The following is a 19,015-nucleotide window of genomic DNA, read 5'->3' as shown; positions in this document are numbered from 1 at the left end:
TTGGTATTTGTTCAGCTGCACAGTCATGTAAGTCAGCTAACCCTTGAGCAATTGGGTTCTTTTTATTTTGTCCATATCTCACTTCTACGGGAAAACCTTGTAATGCCAGCGTCCATGAAGTGATTCTGGATTGCGCTAGATTACCTGATCTAATTATTTTACTCTCTAAAAATTGCAAAGGTTGATGATTTGTTTCAATAATTACCTTTTCTCCCTGAACAATGGGGTGGAAATGTTGTAGCGCCCACACAGTGGTTAATAGGGCCTTTTCACATTCATTAAATTTCATTTCAACTTGGGAAAATGCCTTACTTGCATATGCAATGGTTTTGTGATTCAAATAGTGTTTTTGTGATAACACTGCTGACATACAATGTTCAGAAAAACCTATTTCTATAAAGAAATCCCTGTCCTTTATGGGGTATGCTAAACATGGTGCCTTTACAAGACATTCCTTTAATTTAGCCACTGCATCAGACTGCCCTTTTTCCCATTTCCAGGGAGTATTCAGTTTAAGCAGTTTAGTCAATGGTTGAGTGATTTCTGCATAATTTTCAATGAACTTTCTGTTATAGCCTGTCATCCCTAATAAACTTTTTACTCCTTTCACATTTTAAGGATCTTTTAATCTTTGTATGGCCTCTATTTTCTTCTTTTGTGGATTTAGCCCATGTTCAGTCACTTCATGCCCTAGAAAGTTCACTTTTTTCTTGCACCATTGTGCTTTTTGCAAAGATACTTTGGCGCCTGCTTTCTGCAATTGGCCAAGTACATGTCTTATTTCATCAAAATGGCTTTTCAGGCTTTCATTTTTTATCAGGACATCGTCCACATAAACTATTGTTCCTCTTTCCGCTGCATCCGGCATGGCCTTTCTCAAAAATATGCCAAATTCACTCCCACTATTGATGTACCCGAACGGAGCTCTAAGCCAGGCATATTGAGTCCTGTCAAATGTAAAAGAAAATAAATGTTGTATCTCCTCTGCCAATGGCACGCACCAATATCCATAGGTGAGATCTAATGTGGTAAATACTTCTGAACCATGTACCTGAGCTAGGCCCTGGTCAATGAATGGCAGTGGCCATCTAGATATTGGTACTCTTTTATTTAACTCTCTCAAGTCTGCACACAGCCGCCATTGACCATTCGGTAGTCTATACTGGCGCACAAACACTGGATTTCTGCTACACCCTTCTGGTAGTGTGGCCACATGTAAATCAGTTAAACCACAATCATAAGCATCTTTTGCAAATACATCCTTAAACTCCATAAATATCTCCCTCAGATTGTCCCTCTCTTCATTGCTTTCACATGCATCCGCTAAGGAAATCTGCTCTTCTACCATTTTGGAAAATTCTGGAAAATCTTCTGGTAAGGGAATCTCGGCGCTTTCCTCTAACTGTGTGGCTGTGTCTTTTTGTAAAGCTGCCACTTTTAAATATTTTGGCATATCAGCTTCCACTTCAATGGGCTGATTTTCTGTTTCATTTTCATTTAAATTAAATATTATGCAATCCTCTTGATGGCAGCACACTGTCTCATTTGAATCATAAGGATACACAGAATGAATTTTAAATATTCCTTTGGGCTGAGAGTCCAGGTGTTCTGGCAACTCGCCCTTGGCATCTACATATTTTTCAGGAATATTCCCAATCACCATGTTATTTAAATCTGCCGTATAATGTGATTTTTGTATGGCCATTCCTAATGGGGAGTTTTCCTCTAAATGAATATCCTGACAACCTTTATTATTTACCATGATTTTTACAGATCCCTCACCAATGTCTACCAATGGAATGTATTCATAATCCAGGCCTTGCTGTTTTATGGATTCATTCAGGCATACAAATGCATCAGAGCCTTTCATCTGCTGCCCATTTTTGCATTTCAGTGTTATTGCAAACTGTTTTGTAAATGCAGGAATAATAGTATTTTTCCTCATTTGTAATTCGATTGCATAAGGAACCAGTTGTGCACAATGATAAGCCCTTCTTTTGACTTCAAATTCAGGTGCCGGACCACCTAGGCGTGACCATATTTTTTGATTAAGGAAATCTAACACCATACACATTCTGTGCATGATGTCATTTCCCATGTAAAATTAATTTTGTGCTCCACTCACTATCCATACATTATGGTAAATTGTTTTCTGCCCAATGCTAATTTTAAGCATGCATCTGCCTGAAATTCGGTTTTCAAAGTCTGGACTGTCCAAGCCAGAAACATATTGGTTTTTAATCCTAAATCTCGGGATTTCTTCCCTTACCATTATTTTTTGCAACAATTTCTCATTAATGAAACTCCTTTCATGTTCAAGCGCTAAAGTGGCTTTTATTGTTTTAAAATAGTCATTTATACCAACATGAACCCATGGTTGCTCATCTTCCATGTGTATTTCTGCCAGAGTGGTAATGTGTTTTTCTGAATCTGTTTTAGGAGCAATATTCTGTTTGCACGTTTTCTCTTTTAGATAAAAACATAATGGGTGCTCATCTATGGCAGTCTGCCAATTTTTCCTTGGGTCCAAGTATATTTGTACAGGTAGTTTTTCATTGTCGCTCTGCATTTTATCTTGACACATTAATATGACAGTGACACTAGGTATGCAGCTATTCTGGAGATATACCTCCACAGCATCATTTGTTTTGGCAACGGTGTGACATTCATTTATATTGCTGTTTTGTGATTTTAGTTTCTTAGACCTCAATGGTTTTTTGGTTAGCACTCCATTCACCCCATCTATGAGAGGAGACAATCTTTTGTCAATACCTCTTGTTTCATTCTGTGCTTTCCTATTTTTATGTCAACCTCAGTTACACCTATGATGGGCACCTCCTCCCCATTAAAGTTATGCACTGGGCCTTGATTTTCCTTCACTGTGATCTGACTCTGTGGAGGCCTCCCTTCATTGATACTCTTTACCAGCTCCTTGGACATAATTGTGGCCTGTGCGCCAGTGTCAATCATAGCAAAGGTGTGGCATTTTTCTTCTACAGTGATGGGTGCATAATATCTGTCCTCAACTTCCTCTAATACACATAAGAAATGTGAATTCTTACTGATTTTAGGGCTCACCTTTCTCAGGTCTTTTTCACTTTTGGCTAAGCACATTGGTAAATGGAAAGACATTTTTCCCTCCTTTTTACCCATTTCTGCGCGAGATTTTTTATTCATTTCTCCATGATCAGAGGTTTTTTGGAGTGTGGCCACTGTTCGCCCATCCATCTGGGTAACATCAGAGACCACATCACAATCCTCCAACTGAACATGTGTAACAACATCATTCAGCAATTTGTCATTTTTTAATTCTGTGCATTTGTGATCATTTAGTGTGATACCAGCCCTTTCAGCCTCTTCAAAAATATGTGGCTCAAAGAATTCTTCAGGTGATTGACATGTACCCTCCTTGTGAGTATTTCCTTTTTCTGTCTGTGTTTGGTCATTGTTTTGCTTGCCCAGGGAAGGAGCTATAGCATCCCCACTTACTCCCTGTTCACTGGTATTCCCCATGCATGAGTCATTTTTCTTAAATCTGCCCCTTTGTTCTTTTGGAATTCCTAATGTTTCTTTTTCATTTGTGCAAATCTTTACTGTTTTATTTAGCTCTAAGTTAAACCGTACCTCTTTTTTATAAGTATTTGCACTTTCTGTAACAATTTCATTCACTGGCACTTTCATTTTTAATCCATTAGGCATCTCAGAGTCGTTTTGCAAAATTATATCAGAGCAATCTGTCATTTTGGCACTGCAGTTATCATGAGTACTTAGTCACTTTTCGGAAGCCCCCCGGTCATTGCTATGGCCATCAGCCCCCTCTTTGGAAGGTTGTTTTTGCGCTGTATAGAGCTTTCCTATTTGCTTAGCTAACATTTTCACTTGGGCCTCAAGGCACTGGAACCTTTCCATCTCTCTAGGATCCTCTTTCTGTGGCCTAGGTCGATATTGGTTGTTTTCCCCCTGATTGGATCTATTCTGATACCTCTCAGGTGATTGATGTCTGTTGGGATGGTTTCTGAACTCTTGATTCATTTGTGGAGGGGAGCGGGGTGCACCCATCCTTTGATTATAGTCCCCTGGTGGGGAATCATTGTACTGACGTGGATTGTAGTTAATGTTTTGCCTCATGTCCTGTCTCTCAGATTGTGGGTACTGGCCCCTATGCTGATTTCCATTATCAGTAAATCGATCCACATATCTGGGTCTATCCTGATTACCATATATCATGGTGTTGGGATCAAATCTGCTCTGTGTCCCCAATGGCTGGTAGGGACCATCATTTCTTTGATCTTGATTTTGTCTCTGGTTATTGTTCATACCTGCCATATCAGGCCGGTATCCTACCCGGGGTCTGTCCCCTAAATACCTAGGGCTGATGTAGCTCTCTCTATTACTAGGATCATGTGATTGGAACATTGATACAGGAAATGGCGATCTTTGTTGATTACCCCTTTGTTCAGGTGTCACATTATTTTTACCTTGGCTTTGAGCAGACTCAAGGGACATTTTGGCTGACCTGATTTCCATTACTGTGGCTGAGGGTTCTTTAGATTTAGGTCTAGTATCTTTCATTTTATCACTTTCTCTACCCTGACAATAGAGTACCTCATATAGTTTTGTGCTTTGATGTACAATCCATTCAAGGGACTTGTCACGGTCAAATTCACGGACCAATTGGGATATGATGTCTTTCTGTAGCCCATAGAAGTATGCAGTTTTAAACTCATTGGAATTTGAGTCAAAAGATACATCAAAGCGAGAAAATGCTCTTTTTAAGTCTTGTAAAAATTGGCGAGGGGATATATTAGGTCCAGCAGTAATTGTGTACGCGACTTTCTTTGCCTCCTGCAATGACTGAAAAGGAGAAAAATGACGCCTAATTTCTTTTTCAAACTCCAGCCATGTCATATTCTGCTGTTCATTTAATCCCCTTATGATGCTGGCCGTCGGGGCATCTAAAGTTAAATGAAAATATTGTCTGTACTGTTCCTTAGGTATCTTGAGTGCTTTAAAAATGTCATGCACCGCTTCTAAGTGATCCTCAATGCAGCATTCACCTCCCTTTTTAAATGGTTTGATCAGGGCTTTAATGGATTTCATTATTTTTATGGGGCTACTTGTTGCAATGCATGGAATTGCATTATTTTGTGATTCAATCCTGTTTTCAGGTGTATGAGATTGGTGGCTGCCCCCAATGGGAGTATCAAATCCCCCAAGGGCGCTGCAACCAAGTTCAGTCACCGGCCCAGTCACTGGAGCACTAGCTCTTTGGGCAGAGCTAGAATTCACCTCCACTCCATTGAATGTGGTACCCTGCCGCCTCTCCTGGGACCTGGGAATGCACATTTGCTGTTCTAAGTCCTTACACTTTTTAAGGAGTCTGTTGGTTTCATCTTGAAAATAGTTGTTTTCACCATTCATTTTATTAATCACCTCCTGCATGTCGCACATTTGCATTTGGCATTCATTGAACTCTTTATTTCTCTTGTCTCTTTCTTGAATCATTTTAATCATTTCTTGTTCTGCACTCTGGAGATCACCTTCTTTTTCACAATGTTCTTTTTGTAAAATCTGCATTTCTGAAACAACCTCATCTTTATCCTGCCTAATGTGATCCACTAAGGCTTTTAAGTGTGCCAATTCTTGCTCACTATCTTCAAATTGTTTCTTGCTTTTGGATAACTGAGTATCAAAGTCTCTGCATTTTAATTGCATGTCTTTTTGGCATACATCCAATTCTGCTCTCAACATTTCCTGATTTTTACTTGCCCCATCTAATTCAGTCTTTAACCTGTTAATTAGCTGAGTATCATTCTCTTGCATTTGCAGGGACTTGTTTAAAATAAACCATATTTTGCCGCATAGCCGTATTAAACAGTCTTTCTCTGCACTTTTATCGGCTGCATTCAATAATCTTGTAAGGCAGACCTGAATTATGCTGCCTTCTGCAAAAATATTGTCTAGTTTTTCTTTCTGCACCTCACCCTGAATGCGGTTACTCAATTCTAACGTGCTATTTGACGACCAATTCCCATGTGCAAACAACTTTGCCTCTAAATATTGCACTAGATCTGAGAATGTGGTTTCCCTTTGTGACATTCTGAAATTCGTTTTTAGTGGCACACTGTTATTATAAAATGGGTTCCCTTTAATGTGCAAATGGCAGTGTGAGACACGCTTGCCACACCCAGTAGGTACTCTATGATCACTTTCCCGGCCTGCAACGCACCATAAATTTGTAGGGTATTTTGTGGAGATTTGGGGCCTGACAGTATTTTATTACCGCCGAAAAATAACTTAGCAATAATCACTCCTTGTATTCAGATTTGGCCATGTGCAACAATAATACAGTGGACATGCATTATTTCAGCACCCAGACATGCATATTTGGTATGCGTGGTTGGTATGCGTGGTTGGTGGTATTTTGGTGAGCATAATTCCCTTGTTTTATTTGTGGCCCCAATGTCCAGAATCCCTTATCTTTGCTTAGATTTTTCGTGTAATCACTAGAGAGACCTCAGACCTACATTTTAGGAATACTACATTTTCAGTGTTAGTGTTAGTGTGCCACCATGGGCGATCTCACTGACTTATTTACGACAGAGAGCTATATGTGGTAATTTTGTGGTAATTTCCACTACCTTATATACGGTAGGGAACTATGTTCAGAGAGTCCCTCTTCCCGTTGGCTCATGTACCTCCAACGAGCTATGCTACAAACAATCACTCTCAACTGTCCATACTGAATATGATCATGCACACATCTGTCTTAAAATGACAATTGCATTGTTTAAAAATCTCCCCTCATCATCAGCACTGTATTGGTAAATATAAAATACACCACCCGTCTGCTTTCAAATATTTCTCTGTATTATAAAAGTTGCATTTAAACACGATCTCACTCTTTACAGAAATAAATAAAATAGCACAGTAACAGCATTGTCGGTGATACACTGGAAAAAAAAGTGGCAGAGAACAGAACACAATTTGCAACATTAACGTGTGATTAAGGCACCGGAATCTCCTTTCCTACTCTGACTGAACATTCTCGTACACACTCAGCTCCCACACTTATGTAATTACCTTATCTGTTCAGTCAAGTTTTCTTTAGCTGTTCTCTTTCTGAATGTGGCTCCCTTGAAGATTAACCCCAGTGAAAAGGAGCGCCTTTCCTTCTCAAACCGGGGTCATTGCCTGGAATTCTCAGCTTTTGCAGATAGGAATGCTCCAACCAGGAAAAAGGTCCTTCTCCCAGCTCTGCCAAATCTTGACTGCCCTTCTCTCTCCTCAAACTCCACCCAGCAAAACTCTGATCACTCCCTCTAGCATGATACTTGCTATGACGCTGCTCCAATCAGAATCAATCATGCCATCTCCTCCTTCTCTACACAATGGCTCATTTTTATAGTAATACTTTGTAACCAACTGATTTCCTGTCTTTCGAGCTCTTTTGTTTCCTGTAATTATGTGGACAGGGCAGCAGAGAAAAAAAAATGGATGTGAGTTTAAAAGTTCACTTTCAGAATAGGCCTAATTCTGCAGTGGAGACACATTTTTATTAGTGGATTATGTTAACCTCAGTTTCATTAGTCAGGATAGTTATAAGTAATGTTAGTTATTATTTTCAAATGTGTCTCTCGCACCATAGGCATTTCAGGTGAAAAAATATTGTGCATTTTTGAATGTGCACGTGTGCTTTTAACTGTAAAAATAGATTTGCATCTTATATGTTAAAATCGTTTTTGACTGAATAGCCTGTCTTTCCTTGTTAATCTGGTAACACATATAGCAATGCACCGCACCCTTGTGGTGGTGCTGCAAAAACAATTGCTACCTGTGCAGTAGTGCTGTACTCTGTGCTGTTTGCTACCCGTGCAGTAGTGCTGTACTCTGTGCTGTAACACGCCAAATATCCTTACAGGGCCCAGAGTGGGCGGCCAGAGAGAGAGGAAGGAAAGGATGGAGCTGGTGTCCCAATGAGGAGGATCTCAGTCTTACTGGCATTAAGGCATAGATAAATGGCAGCACACCATTCCTGTATTGCGGCCAGACAGTATGGTATGGTATGAGAGAAGAAGCAGAGGTGGCTGAGGGGAGCCTGAAAGAGAGCTGAGTGTCATCCGCGTAGCACTGACAAGTGGAGCAGAAAGTAGCAAGAGGAGCCTGTTAGTGGTTGAAAAGCCGGGGAGAGAGGGTAGACCCCTCAGGAACACCACAAGTAGAGAGAGAGGCAGAAGAAATGAAAGACCCCGGTAGGGCCTGAGAGGGTTGGTCAGTGAGAAAGGAGGTCATCCAGGCCAGGGCCTGATCAGTAATACCAAGGTTGTCGCGGAGATGATTGAGCAGGATGGTGTGGTGGACCATGTCAAAAGCAGAGGATAGATCAAGGAGAATGAGGACAGAAGGAAGGTTAGAGTCAAGATTGGAGAGCAAGTCTTCATAGGTGTTCAGGGGAGCAGTTTCCATGCTTCTGGCTGCTCTGAAGCCAGACCGGTGGCCATGGAGGTAAGCAGCACATTCAATAAGTGGATTAAACTGGGAGATGGCCAGCTTTTCCAAGAGCTTGCCGAGGAAAGGAGTGATGGCGATCGGGCGATAGTTAGCCGGAGAGGAAGGATGGGCCAAGAGCTTGTTTAGAAGGGGGTGCACAAGAGAGTGCATAAGGGGGCATGGGAAAGTTCCAGTGGCAAATCATTAACATTTAATGTTGGCTCATTGTGCATGGCTGTGCTACTAGTTCTCTTTCATAATATTATTATTGGGGATTTTTTAATAACCCTTAATGCCCCCGACAGCTTTTAAGTGCTTAACCAGGGATCAAACCCACGTTGCATGGAATCCCCCTGCTCCCTAGGCCAATCAGTGAGCTATCCTCTCATCTCCCAAATGTTAGGGCTTAGGTCATGCACGTAGTGGGGTCTTTCCAGCATAGCATCGGGGCTACCTTGTGCTCCCCAGATGTTTTACTGTCCAGCATCCATCAGCCCAGGGCATCATAGTCAAAGGTGAGGGATCATGGGAGTCCTAGTCTGAATTACGCACAGGTTGCAGACGCTGGCAAAGGTGAGGCACGCCTCCACCCTCTTGCCTAACCCGAGCAGCTTCACCCAGCTGGGCTCAGCCAATATCTGTCACCAGCACTCAGGAAGGTGAAGACACTAGCACTTTATATGTAGTATGAGAAGCTAGCCCGCCAGCAACTGAAGGTTGAAGGACGGGAGTCGGGGTGAGGGGTGGCCAATAATTGCCAAATCTCCAAAAGACAAAACAGTCCCAGATTGGGGTCCGTCCACAGTAAATGCTGATGATACCCCTGAAAGAGAAGCGCCAAGATACTGACCAGACCGACACGGGTGCACCCAGCACTACACAATGATGTGTTTACGCCTAGTACATTGGGTCTTGATTTAAGAGGGATGAAATTAACCAATCTGCTTGGGATCTTAATTACTATAAATGTAGACTTGCTAAGACAACACCAGTAATTGTTGCCAGTCATGCCACCCCAGCAATGGCCACATCTTCACAGACTAGCCAGTTCAGTGTGGCTCAACATCCAGAGCTCCAATGACTGCCAGACTGTTCTGACTTTGAAACCATCTCCAAAGTGCTCAGTTGATCTCTCAAACGCGCTTGGGTTGAAGAGGGGCACCTTTACATCAGAGCGGGTGTAGGTGATCTGCGAATGCCAGCCAGATCTATATTCTCTGTGAGCTGTGCCATTGACATTTTAAATCTCTGTTGCCAACTGTGTGCCAGCCGCTCCTAATCCTGCTTGGTCTTCAGGATCGGGCGCTTGGAATTATTTATGGAAAGTATCCATCGGGTTTGTTGCTGGATGCAAGTTAACTGGCTCTGCTTAAACCGAAATAGTGATACCATCCTCCTACTAAGCGCAGTTCCAGCCACTTGTCTCACTTGTGACTCTCCACGCTCCCTGGGTACGCCCCAGTGAACAGCTCCACAGTGGAAGGATCATGTGTGGAATATAGATGGGGTTTTTGAAATGTCTACCTGGAGAATCCTCTGCCAACAAGTGCAGTGTGGTGCCAAAGGGATCACATTCACCAGTGCAATGTGTCTCAGATTTTCACCAGCGACCATATCCATGGTCCAAGCAGGCACCCCAGCCTGGAATGCCCTACCACTTCACATCCACAACACACCCTCCATCATCACTTTCAAAAAAAGCCTCAAAACATATCTTTTCTGCCCATAAAAATGTGGCAGTGAAGAAACAGCAACCGTGACTGAGGCGGTACAAGTGGCAGATGCGGCAGCAGAGTTATGGTAACGATTAAATGAGAGGTAGCAGCAAGACCAGGGGTCGTTCAGCAAACCTACCAAGTTCTGAACCCCTTCACGAGAATTCAACAGCTCCTGGGGTCCTGATGAGCAACTCTGCTTAAGATGAAATTGCTGGCGCCTAGGAGCTACTTGCAGAGCTCCTAGGTGCCAGCAGTGGAGCAATTACTTCATGATCCCCGGAGCGGAATGCTCCTCAATCTGCAATAAACACCTCAAAAATGACCTCTTTACAGGTGTTAGATTTATTATCAGGTGTATGCATTCGGCTATGGTCACCCAGGCCATGAAAACCATAGGCTAGCGGCCAATGCACATTTCCAGTGGGCTTCAAGAGCTTTCTCTGCAGCATCAGACCTACCAATCACACGTGATCATGGTCAGTGGAGGATAGACACGCATTGGACTAATGGAGAGTTGCATTCTCTACGTTTATCTTTATTCTCCAGCATGGGGTCTGGCATGGATTCACATGCTCATGAATATTCGCCTTCGTCAGGCCGTGAATCCTCGGTAAAGAAAAAATCAGTATCAGTGTCTAGGGATGTAACGGTATAACGGTATACCGTTAAAGATACCGTGAACCACTTAATTGAACAATAATAACCGTCACATTGTTTATACCGTTATACCGTTCATACCGTTAAGTGTGATTTTCAATCTGATTTGGAAAGGCTGCAGTAAGCAAGTGCTGCGCAGTCTTGGTCTTGCACTGTTGGATGTGCCGTCTGCCAAGTAGTTTCAGTTAGAGCAGTTTTTAATGCCATTCCATAAACCACACGTGCCTTACACAAAATCAATATGTTAGCAATAGGAAGAATAGATACAGTGCCAAGAAGGAAAAGGGTTTACTTTGGGGTGGCGGCTTTGGGGTTTATATATTTATAATGGATAATGTTCTCTAAACATATGGTAATGGGGGATTTCCCTGGTTCGATCATTGAATTTCCATATAATAAGTCACACTGCGAAATTCACTCATCTGTCGGTATCCCCTGCTGCCGTACCAAAACTAAAGGCTGTAACGTGTTGTGTGCATGTGCACGTGTGAGTGTGTGTGTGTGTGTGTGTGTACAAGGTTATACTACCATCATCCTCCATTGATCTGTGGCATGCAGGTTATCAAGATGGCAACATGTTCATTTTCACCAGTAGCCAGTGGGGGAGCAAAACGCCTAAATGACCACAAGAAAAGCTATTCAGTTTGCTTTGCCAGTTGCAGCAGCCCCCCCCCCTCTCCACACGTGTGTTTGTGTTTGGTGGAAGCAAGCCATTTCAGTGGAAAGTATGTTGAAATGCCCAATACTGGCCCTGGGTGCCTGGTTTTGTTTGTGATGATGAATCTGTCAATTTATGACCTTTTAGAAAATATTTGTTAAGATTAGTTAACTCCACCTGCTATACCGCGATAACCATGATATACCATCATTTGGCAAGAAGGTTATTGTACCGTCAGAAAACTAATACCGTGAGACCCCTATCAGTATCGTTTCTGATCTGTCTTACTTAGTAGTAACCAATCACTGATCTATGGGTCATACTGCCCCAGCCAATGACTGCCCTCTCCCTAAGCACCTCCCCTGGCAGCCATCCTCAGATTTTTACCGCACACTCAAGTGTTGGGAGTCGTCCTGTTTAGCTCTCGAGCTTTTTGCTGCGTTTTTGCGCTTTTTCAAAGAGATTTTCTCATTTTTCGGTCAAATAGAGCCTCAAGCTCCACCGTTTCTACATCCAATCAACGGGGACCCATTTCAGATTTTTCTACGCCCCTCAAGGGTGAAGTTTTCGTGGAGTTACGCTTCTTGGAGGAGTCCAGAAGTTTCTGTGGCCTACCCCAGACATGGCCCAGGAGAAAGGAAGCTCGATGCCCGGAAAGCTGTTCAGGGTTTGCCCTGGATGCCAGCGGCAGAATGTGTTCAAAGAGGACGAGCCTTTGAAGTGCCTCTACTGCCTTCATGAGGACAAAACGCACGTGGAGACTGTGCGTTTTGCGGGAACATGTCAGAATGGACCATCAAGGATCTACATCTTAGTCTCTTCAACTGGCTGGAAGGAAAGAGCCCGTCAGGTGAGAAGAAGAAGAAGTCTGAGCGGTCTTCTAAATCCTGTGAGGGCGCCCTGGCAATGGGTGCCCAACATAAGGCAAAGCACTGGGAGTCCGCGGGCACCGGTAGCACCGAACGGTCGGGCTCCTCGGCTGCCAGGCAGGGCACATCCTCTCCAGCACCATCAACCACGAGCCAACGCTCTGGCTCAGGGAAGAGGAAAGCCGAGAACCCCGCGGAGCTTCGGGAGAGTCCACGGTCGGTCACAAAGGATTGAACCGAGGGAGACCGAAGCAGTGACCCTCCCCCCAAGGTGAAGGCCACAGGCCCGCAGAAGGTGGTGAAGGCCTTGATTCACCCGGCTAAGGCCTCTATCGAGGAAGTCGCAGCGGCCCTGGCACAGCCTGGGGATGCTACACCAGTGGAGGTGACCTCGGGGCCCAGAGTTTCTCTGCCACCGCGGAGGGAAGACTCTTTCAGGCCCATCGAGAAGACCCCCGTGAAGACCCCGGCGGAAAAAGAAGGGGGGGGAAGCCGGTGGCCATTGTGGACACGGACACAGCCTCCGAGGAGGAACTGGTTGAAGTCTTGGAGGGCCGCGATGAGGGCGTCGAAGAGGCCCGGTCCCACGGGAGAGATCCCGATGAAGAGGATGACGAGAGCAACTTTGGCGCCGGCGAGGTTCCTAGTCAACCATTGCGCCCGTCGCTTCCAGAGCGGCAGGACAACTCGGCGGCCATTTTGTTGGCAATACAATGCTTATGTTCGGAGATGAGGACGAGTTTGCCCCTACCACCAACGGAGGAGCCGGAACCAGGCCTGTCGGGAAGTCCCCCAAACAAGAGAAGACGGACCCAACCAGCCCCACCTTTTCAGCCCTCGCGGCCTGCTCGGCCTTTGCCCATGTCCCCCGTGACACGGGAACGGACACGGCCACGACGGGTATGGATGACGATGGCGGTGACGATGGGACGGAGCTCCCATCGCCTCCAGCCCGGGCATCCCCGCCCGACGAGATTGGGTCTTTCCACGCTATGATCACCAGGGCATCAGAGCTTTTTCAGCTCTGCCCCGAAGAGAAGAAGAAGGAATGTTTCCTTTACCAACGGCGTGAGGCCAAGAGGAAGACAGTCCTTGCCGTGCCTCTGTTGGATGACATCTGGGACGAGGGTATCACCCTTCTCAAGAACCCATCTACGACGCCTGCCAAGAGGGACTGGTACGAGAAGAAGTACCGGGTCCCCGACGCAGCCCCTTTGTGCCTTAGGGCGCAACCGACCCCTGACTCGGTCGTCTCAGCGGCGGCCAAGAAGAAAACGGGGGGCATCGGCCTCAACGTCAACTTCCCCACTGGACGGCGAATGAAAGAAGCTGGATGCAATGGGACGACGAGTTATCTCATCGGCGGCAACAACGATTAAGGCGGCCAACGCCCTCGCGATCGTGGCCTGCTACGACAGGGAGTTATGGTACAAGATCGCCCCCCTGTTGGACTTCCTACCGGACGACAAGAGGGCTGAGGCCCTGGAGATCTTGCAGGAAGGCGAGGTGGCGTCGGACCACACCATAACAGTGGCAATGGACATTGCTGACACCGGTTTCCACCAGCTAGGCAACAGCGTTTGCCTCAGACGACGAGGGTGGCTCAAGGCAACGTATTTCTGCCAGGACGTACAAGCCAAGGTTCTGGATATGCCGTTCGACGGGAACAACCTGTTTGGGAAAACAGTGGATGAGTCCCTCCAAGCCATCAAGGCAGACACGCAGACAGCTAAGGCCCTAGGAGTTCTCCAGCAACGAAGGCCGTCCTTACGGAGTTCCGGAGGCAAGCAGGGTGCCTCCAAGGGATTTGGCGGTGGCTCCTCTACGTACCGCCAAGCGGCCCACTCCTCGTCACAGGAACCCTATAGAGGACGAGGCAAGTCGGGTGGATCCCGCCGTCAGGGAGGCAAAGGCGGCAAGGCATCCTCCAAGCTAGATTGAACCGACGCACCCCGGTGGGAGGCCGGCTGGCGTAGTTCATCAGCGTGTGGGAGTCCATCTCCACCGACCGTTGGGTGCTGGACGCCCAGGCCCAGGGGCACGCCCTCGAATTTCTAAAAAAAGTGCCCCCGCATTCCTCCTGTGGCCAGGAAAGAAAACCACGTCCCTCAACTACTCTTGGAGGTAAGGGCAATGCTCAAGAAAGGTGCCATTGAGCTCGTCCCAAAGAGGCTCCGGGCCTCCAGAGTATACTCAAGGTACTTCCTCATGAAAAAGAAGACAGGAAGGTGGCGACCCATCCTGGACCTGCGACGACTGAACAAGTACATCAAGGCACAGAAGTTCCGGATGGTCACCCTCCAGCACGTGCTGGGACAGCTGGAGGAGGGCGATTTCCTGTCGTCGTTGGATTTAGAGGATGCCTACTTTCACATTCCCATTCTAAAAGGACACCGGAAGTTCCTTAGGTTCGGGGTCCAAGGGCGCACTACCAGTTCAAGGCCCTCCCGTTCGGATTGAAGTCGGGGCACCCAGGGTTTTCAGCAAGTGCTTGCTGCAGTGGCGGCGCGGCTGCTCCTGCAGGGGATCCATGTCTACCCATACCTGGATGATTGGCTCATCCGCGCAAGGACAAGGGAGCTCGCCGTAGAACACACAGCAAATACCGTCCAGCTGCTCACGGACCTTGGGTTCTCCATCAACTTCCCCAAGTCCCACCTGGTCCCCTCTCAAGTCGCACTGTTTCTGGGAGCCAAGCGCGACACAGTGGCGCGTCTGGCCTCGCCGTCGGAGGAAAGGACAAAGGCCATCCTAGGCAAGGTGCAGCATCTGCTGGCCACAGACATGGCCAGGGTGAGGTCCATCAAGTCCCTCCTCGGTATGATGTCCTCTTGCATTTATCTTGTGTGCCTGAGCAGGCTTCGGATGCGCCCTCTATGGGAGATCCTCGACGCCCACTGGATTCAAGCGACGGACAGCTTCGAGGACAGGATCCCTCTCAACGAGACCTTTCCGACGAGTGATCCTGTGGTGGGGCACCCGCGCTCATCTAGCGGCAGGGACAGGTTTTCAGACCCCGGCCCACCAGGCGACGGTGACGACGGATGTCACCCTGGAGGGGTGGGAAGCGCACACCGGAGATCTTCACGCAACAGGCCTTTGGCTCCCGGAGGAGAAGCCGCTCCACATCAACATCCTGGAGCTCTGGGCAGTGTTCTGGGCCCTCAGGTCTTTTCTCCCGTCCCTCAAGGGCAAGGTGGTGAGGATCTTCACCGACAACACCAGCACGATGTTCTACATCCGGAAGCAGGGCGAGATCCCCAGCCCTATCCAAGTAAGCCCAGGATCTGTGCCATTGGGCTGTTGCTCAAGGGATTTTCTGGTGCCGTTTCATCTGGCAGGGATAAAAAAACACCATCGCCGACTCACTCAGCAGAGAGCTGCGCTCGTGCCACGAGTGGGAACTATGCCAGGATCAAGTGGACCGACTCAACGATGGGGCAAACCCCAGATTGACCTGATCGTGACTGCGACGAACTCCAAGTGCCAGAGCTTGGGCGATGCTTTCTCATTCCCCTGGGACGGCCTGTTCCTATATGCGGTCCCTCTGTTGCCGTTGCTGCTCCGACTCATCAACCAGCTGAAGAGGTCCATCCTTCATCACGACCCGGAGTCGCTGAACTTGCAGGCCTGGCTCCTGCAGCACTAGAGTTTGGAGGGTACGATATCCCGGCTGACTGCAGAGAGATTCTTGCAAAGGCCAGGGCGTCCTCAACTCTCAAGTACTACGGACATAAGTGGAAGAGGTTCTCTGTCTGGTGCTGTGCACAGAAGATTTACCCTCTGTGGATTATGGCCCCTCAAGTACTGCTGTACCTACTGTCGCTGGCCAAGGCTGGACTAGCTCACGCATCCATCAAGATACATCTGGCTGCGATCTCCCGATACACCAGAACTACGGGACGGGCGTCCTTGTGGTCTCATCGCCTGGTGAAGGAATTTATGAAGGGACTGTTCCGATCATTCCTGCCGGTGAAGGCTCCGGCCCCGGCGTGGGAACTCAACATGGTGCTGTCTAGGCTCATGGGGGCACCATTCGAGCCTCTTCATTCGGCGCTGTTGAAGTTCCTTTCGTGGAAGACAGCATTTCTTGTGGCCATCACCTCTGCATGACGAGTGGGAGAGATCCAGGCCCTATCCTGCAAGCCTCCATACTTTTCTTTTCACAACACGAGGGTGGAGCTGAGAATGCACCCCTCGTTTATGCCCAAGGTGCCATCGGGCTTCCACCTCAATGAGCCCTTGGTGTTGCCAGTTTTCTTCCCGTCGCCTTCGTCACCGGCCGAGTGGGCTTTGCACTCGCTGGATGTGGCTAGAGCGCTGAAGTTCTACGTGGACCGCACAAAGGGTTTTCGGAAGACGTCACAGCTGTTTGTGAACTTTGGACCTGTGAACCAAGGGAAGGCTCTCTAGAAGGCTTCCATTTCCAGATGGCTCTCCAACTGCATCATGCACTGTCACCGGTTGGCAACCCAACCATTGCCCGGCCGTCCGAGAGCCCATTCGACCAGAGCAATCGCTGCTACTACAGTGTTTTTGTCTGGTGTGCCCCTTCTGGACATCTGCAAGGGCTGCTACGTGGAAGTCGACGCACACCTTCACGCGTCGACCGGGATTCCAGGGAGGAGTCCAGAGTCGGCCAAGCAATGCTGCGCAACCTGTTCACCTGAAGGTGGGCCTGGTGAGGAGGTAAGAGTGCTTAATGTTGAGTTTATGTAATGCTTAATGTTGAGCCTTTGCCACCTCCCGTGGTTGTGCATGTTTGTACTGCTATGTATTCTTATATTAATGAGCATGTGAATCCATGCCAGACCCCATGCTGGAGAAGGAACAAGTTACTTACCTGTAATTGTTGTTCTCCAGCATGGGTCTGGCATGGATTCACATGCGAACCCTCCCGCCTACCCCTCTGCGGCTCTTCACTTGGTCATACTGCCACTTTACGTGCTACCAAATCTGAGGATGGCTGCCAGAGGCGGGGCTTAGGGAGAGGGCAGTCATTAGCTGGTTGCAGTATGACCCAGAGATCAGTGTTGGCAATATTGATTGGTTACTACTAAGTAAGACAGATCAGAAACGAAACCGATACTGATTTTTTCTTTACAGAGGATTCCCGGCCTGACGACGGGGAATACTCATGAGCATGTGAATCCATGCCAGACCCATGCTGGAGAACAACAGTCACAGGTAAGTAACTTGTTCCTTCCATTGCATCTGCATGGAGTTTGGGCTACAATATCATCTGCTCGAATGTGCTCCCATGGGGCTCACCCATAATGGTTCGGGATTGGGGTGGTCTTTGGCTATTAAATGTAGATCCACATAACCCCAGCATTAAGGCACATTTAATCACTTATCTATCTTAGAATCAAATAAAAACTGAAAGCTAGGTTATCAATTGAAGGCATTTGTAGACTGTGCTTGAAATGGATAGAGTATGTTTTGTTTATGTATTGTGCTGCTGCCTCTGATAGGTCTAATGCTTTGAATGGATGGAGTGTGTTTTGTGTATATATTGTGCTGCTGTGTGTGATATGTCTATTTTAGAGTGTATGTTTCCTGTAACTACCATAAGACAATTTTGGTGTGAACCAAGTAAATAAAAGGAACTAATCCTCCCGCAGAAGCTCTTTTTGACTCAATGTTGCATTTTAAGGCATCAGGGTAGAGACTACTGTCAACATCCTCTCTACTAAAGATGTAGTTAAATGGGGGAATAGAGAGGCTGACAGAGGAGCTTTTACAGGTATCAATCATGAACTTGTGTGAGAAACAAATTCAAATATAATGAGCTTGGAAATTTCTTTGATATCCGGTGCATAGCTTGACGATGTCTGACTGCTTCAGAAGGCATGAGAGATAAGGGCGGGGTAAGGATCTAATATCTGATCAGAGGAGTCAGGGCTAAAGTCGACCACTTTTGATGAGTCCAGCCACACAGAAGGGCTCTTAGATACAGTGTGAACGCTGCCATCCTTTGGGTTGTGGATCTTGCTGGCTGAGTACCTTGAAGAAACCCGGGCATGTTCTTCTACTCCTTCTCCAATCTTAGCTATACGACCCCTTGTCTCAATACGTCTCTTGCTCAAGGTATTTGCAATGCTCCACTAACCTGGTTCTGCTTTCTCCCCAGTTGATGGAGTTGAAGTGGAAGGAAAGCCGACTCATCAAATCCCTGGAGAAGCTGAAGGAGCAGGAGATGCTCCAGTACAACCCAATAAACTGGAGCGGCACCTTGAAATGAATCGCGGAGGCCATCCCGTCGTCTTCTCTTGCAAACGCCTGTACAATCCATGTGACACTTACAGAGTCCAATAAAGAATGGTTCTGTCCGACACAAGACGCATGCTTCACACCTTTCTTTTTTTGTTGAGTCATGGATTCTATGCAACATTCTCACTGTGAGAGGAGAACATAGAATAGTTGGGATTTCAAGGAGTCCAACATAGTCCCTACTGATAGGAGCATCGCGCCATAGGGATCTCCTCTCGTGTGCAGAAGATCCATCCAGAAATGGCAAACATGCTGTGATGAAGACTTTTTAGTCTGTATCCATACATTTAATTGAATCAATTTTCACCTAATGGGAAATCTTTGTATTTTCTTTCTTCGAATTTGGTTGG

The 19,015-nt window shown here is 46.7% G+C and overlaps 1 protein-coding gene across 1 annotated transcript in view; it reads left to right on the top strand.

Moving 5' to 3' along the window:
- Positions 1 to 18,734, top strand: part of LOC138565827 (uncharacterized) — a 235,520-nt gene extending 216,786 nt beyond the window's left edge. The window contains exon 7 of the mRNA XM_069643009.1: positions 18,526 to 18,734. Coding sequence (XP_069499110.1) covers positions 18,526 to 18,636 — 111 coding nt within the window. The 3' untranslated portion in view covers positions 18,637 to 18,734. The remainder of the gene's footprint in view (positions 1 to 18,525) is intronic.
- Positions 18,735 to 19,015: the final 281 nt, after the last annotated feature.

The sequence above is a fragment of the Ambystoma mexicanum genome, chromosome 2p (genome assembly GCF_040938575.1).
Source record: "Ambystoma mexicanum isolate Mex_15411 chromosome 2p, UKY_AmexF1_1, whole genome shotgun sequence".
Classification (NCBI taxonomy): domain Eukaryota; kingdom Metazoa; phylum Chordata; class Amphibia; order Caudata; family Ambystomatidae; genus Ambystoma; species Ambystoma mexicanum.
Note: the sequence above shows the minus strand (reverse complement) of the source record. Positions and strands in the feature narration are given on the sequence as shown.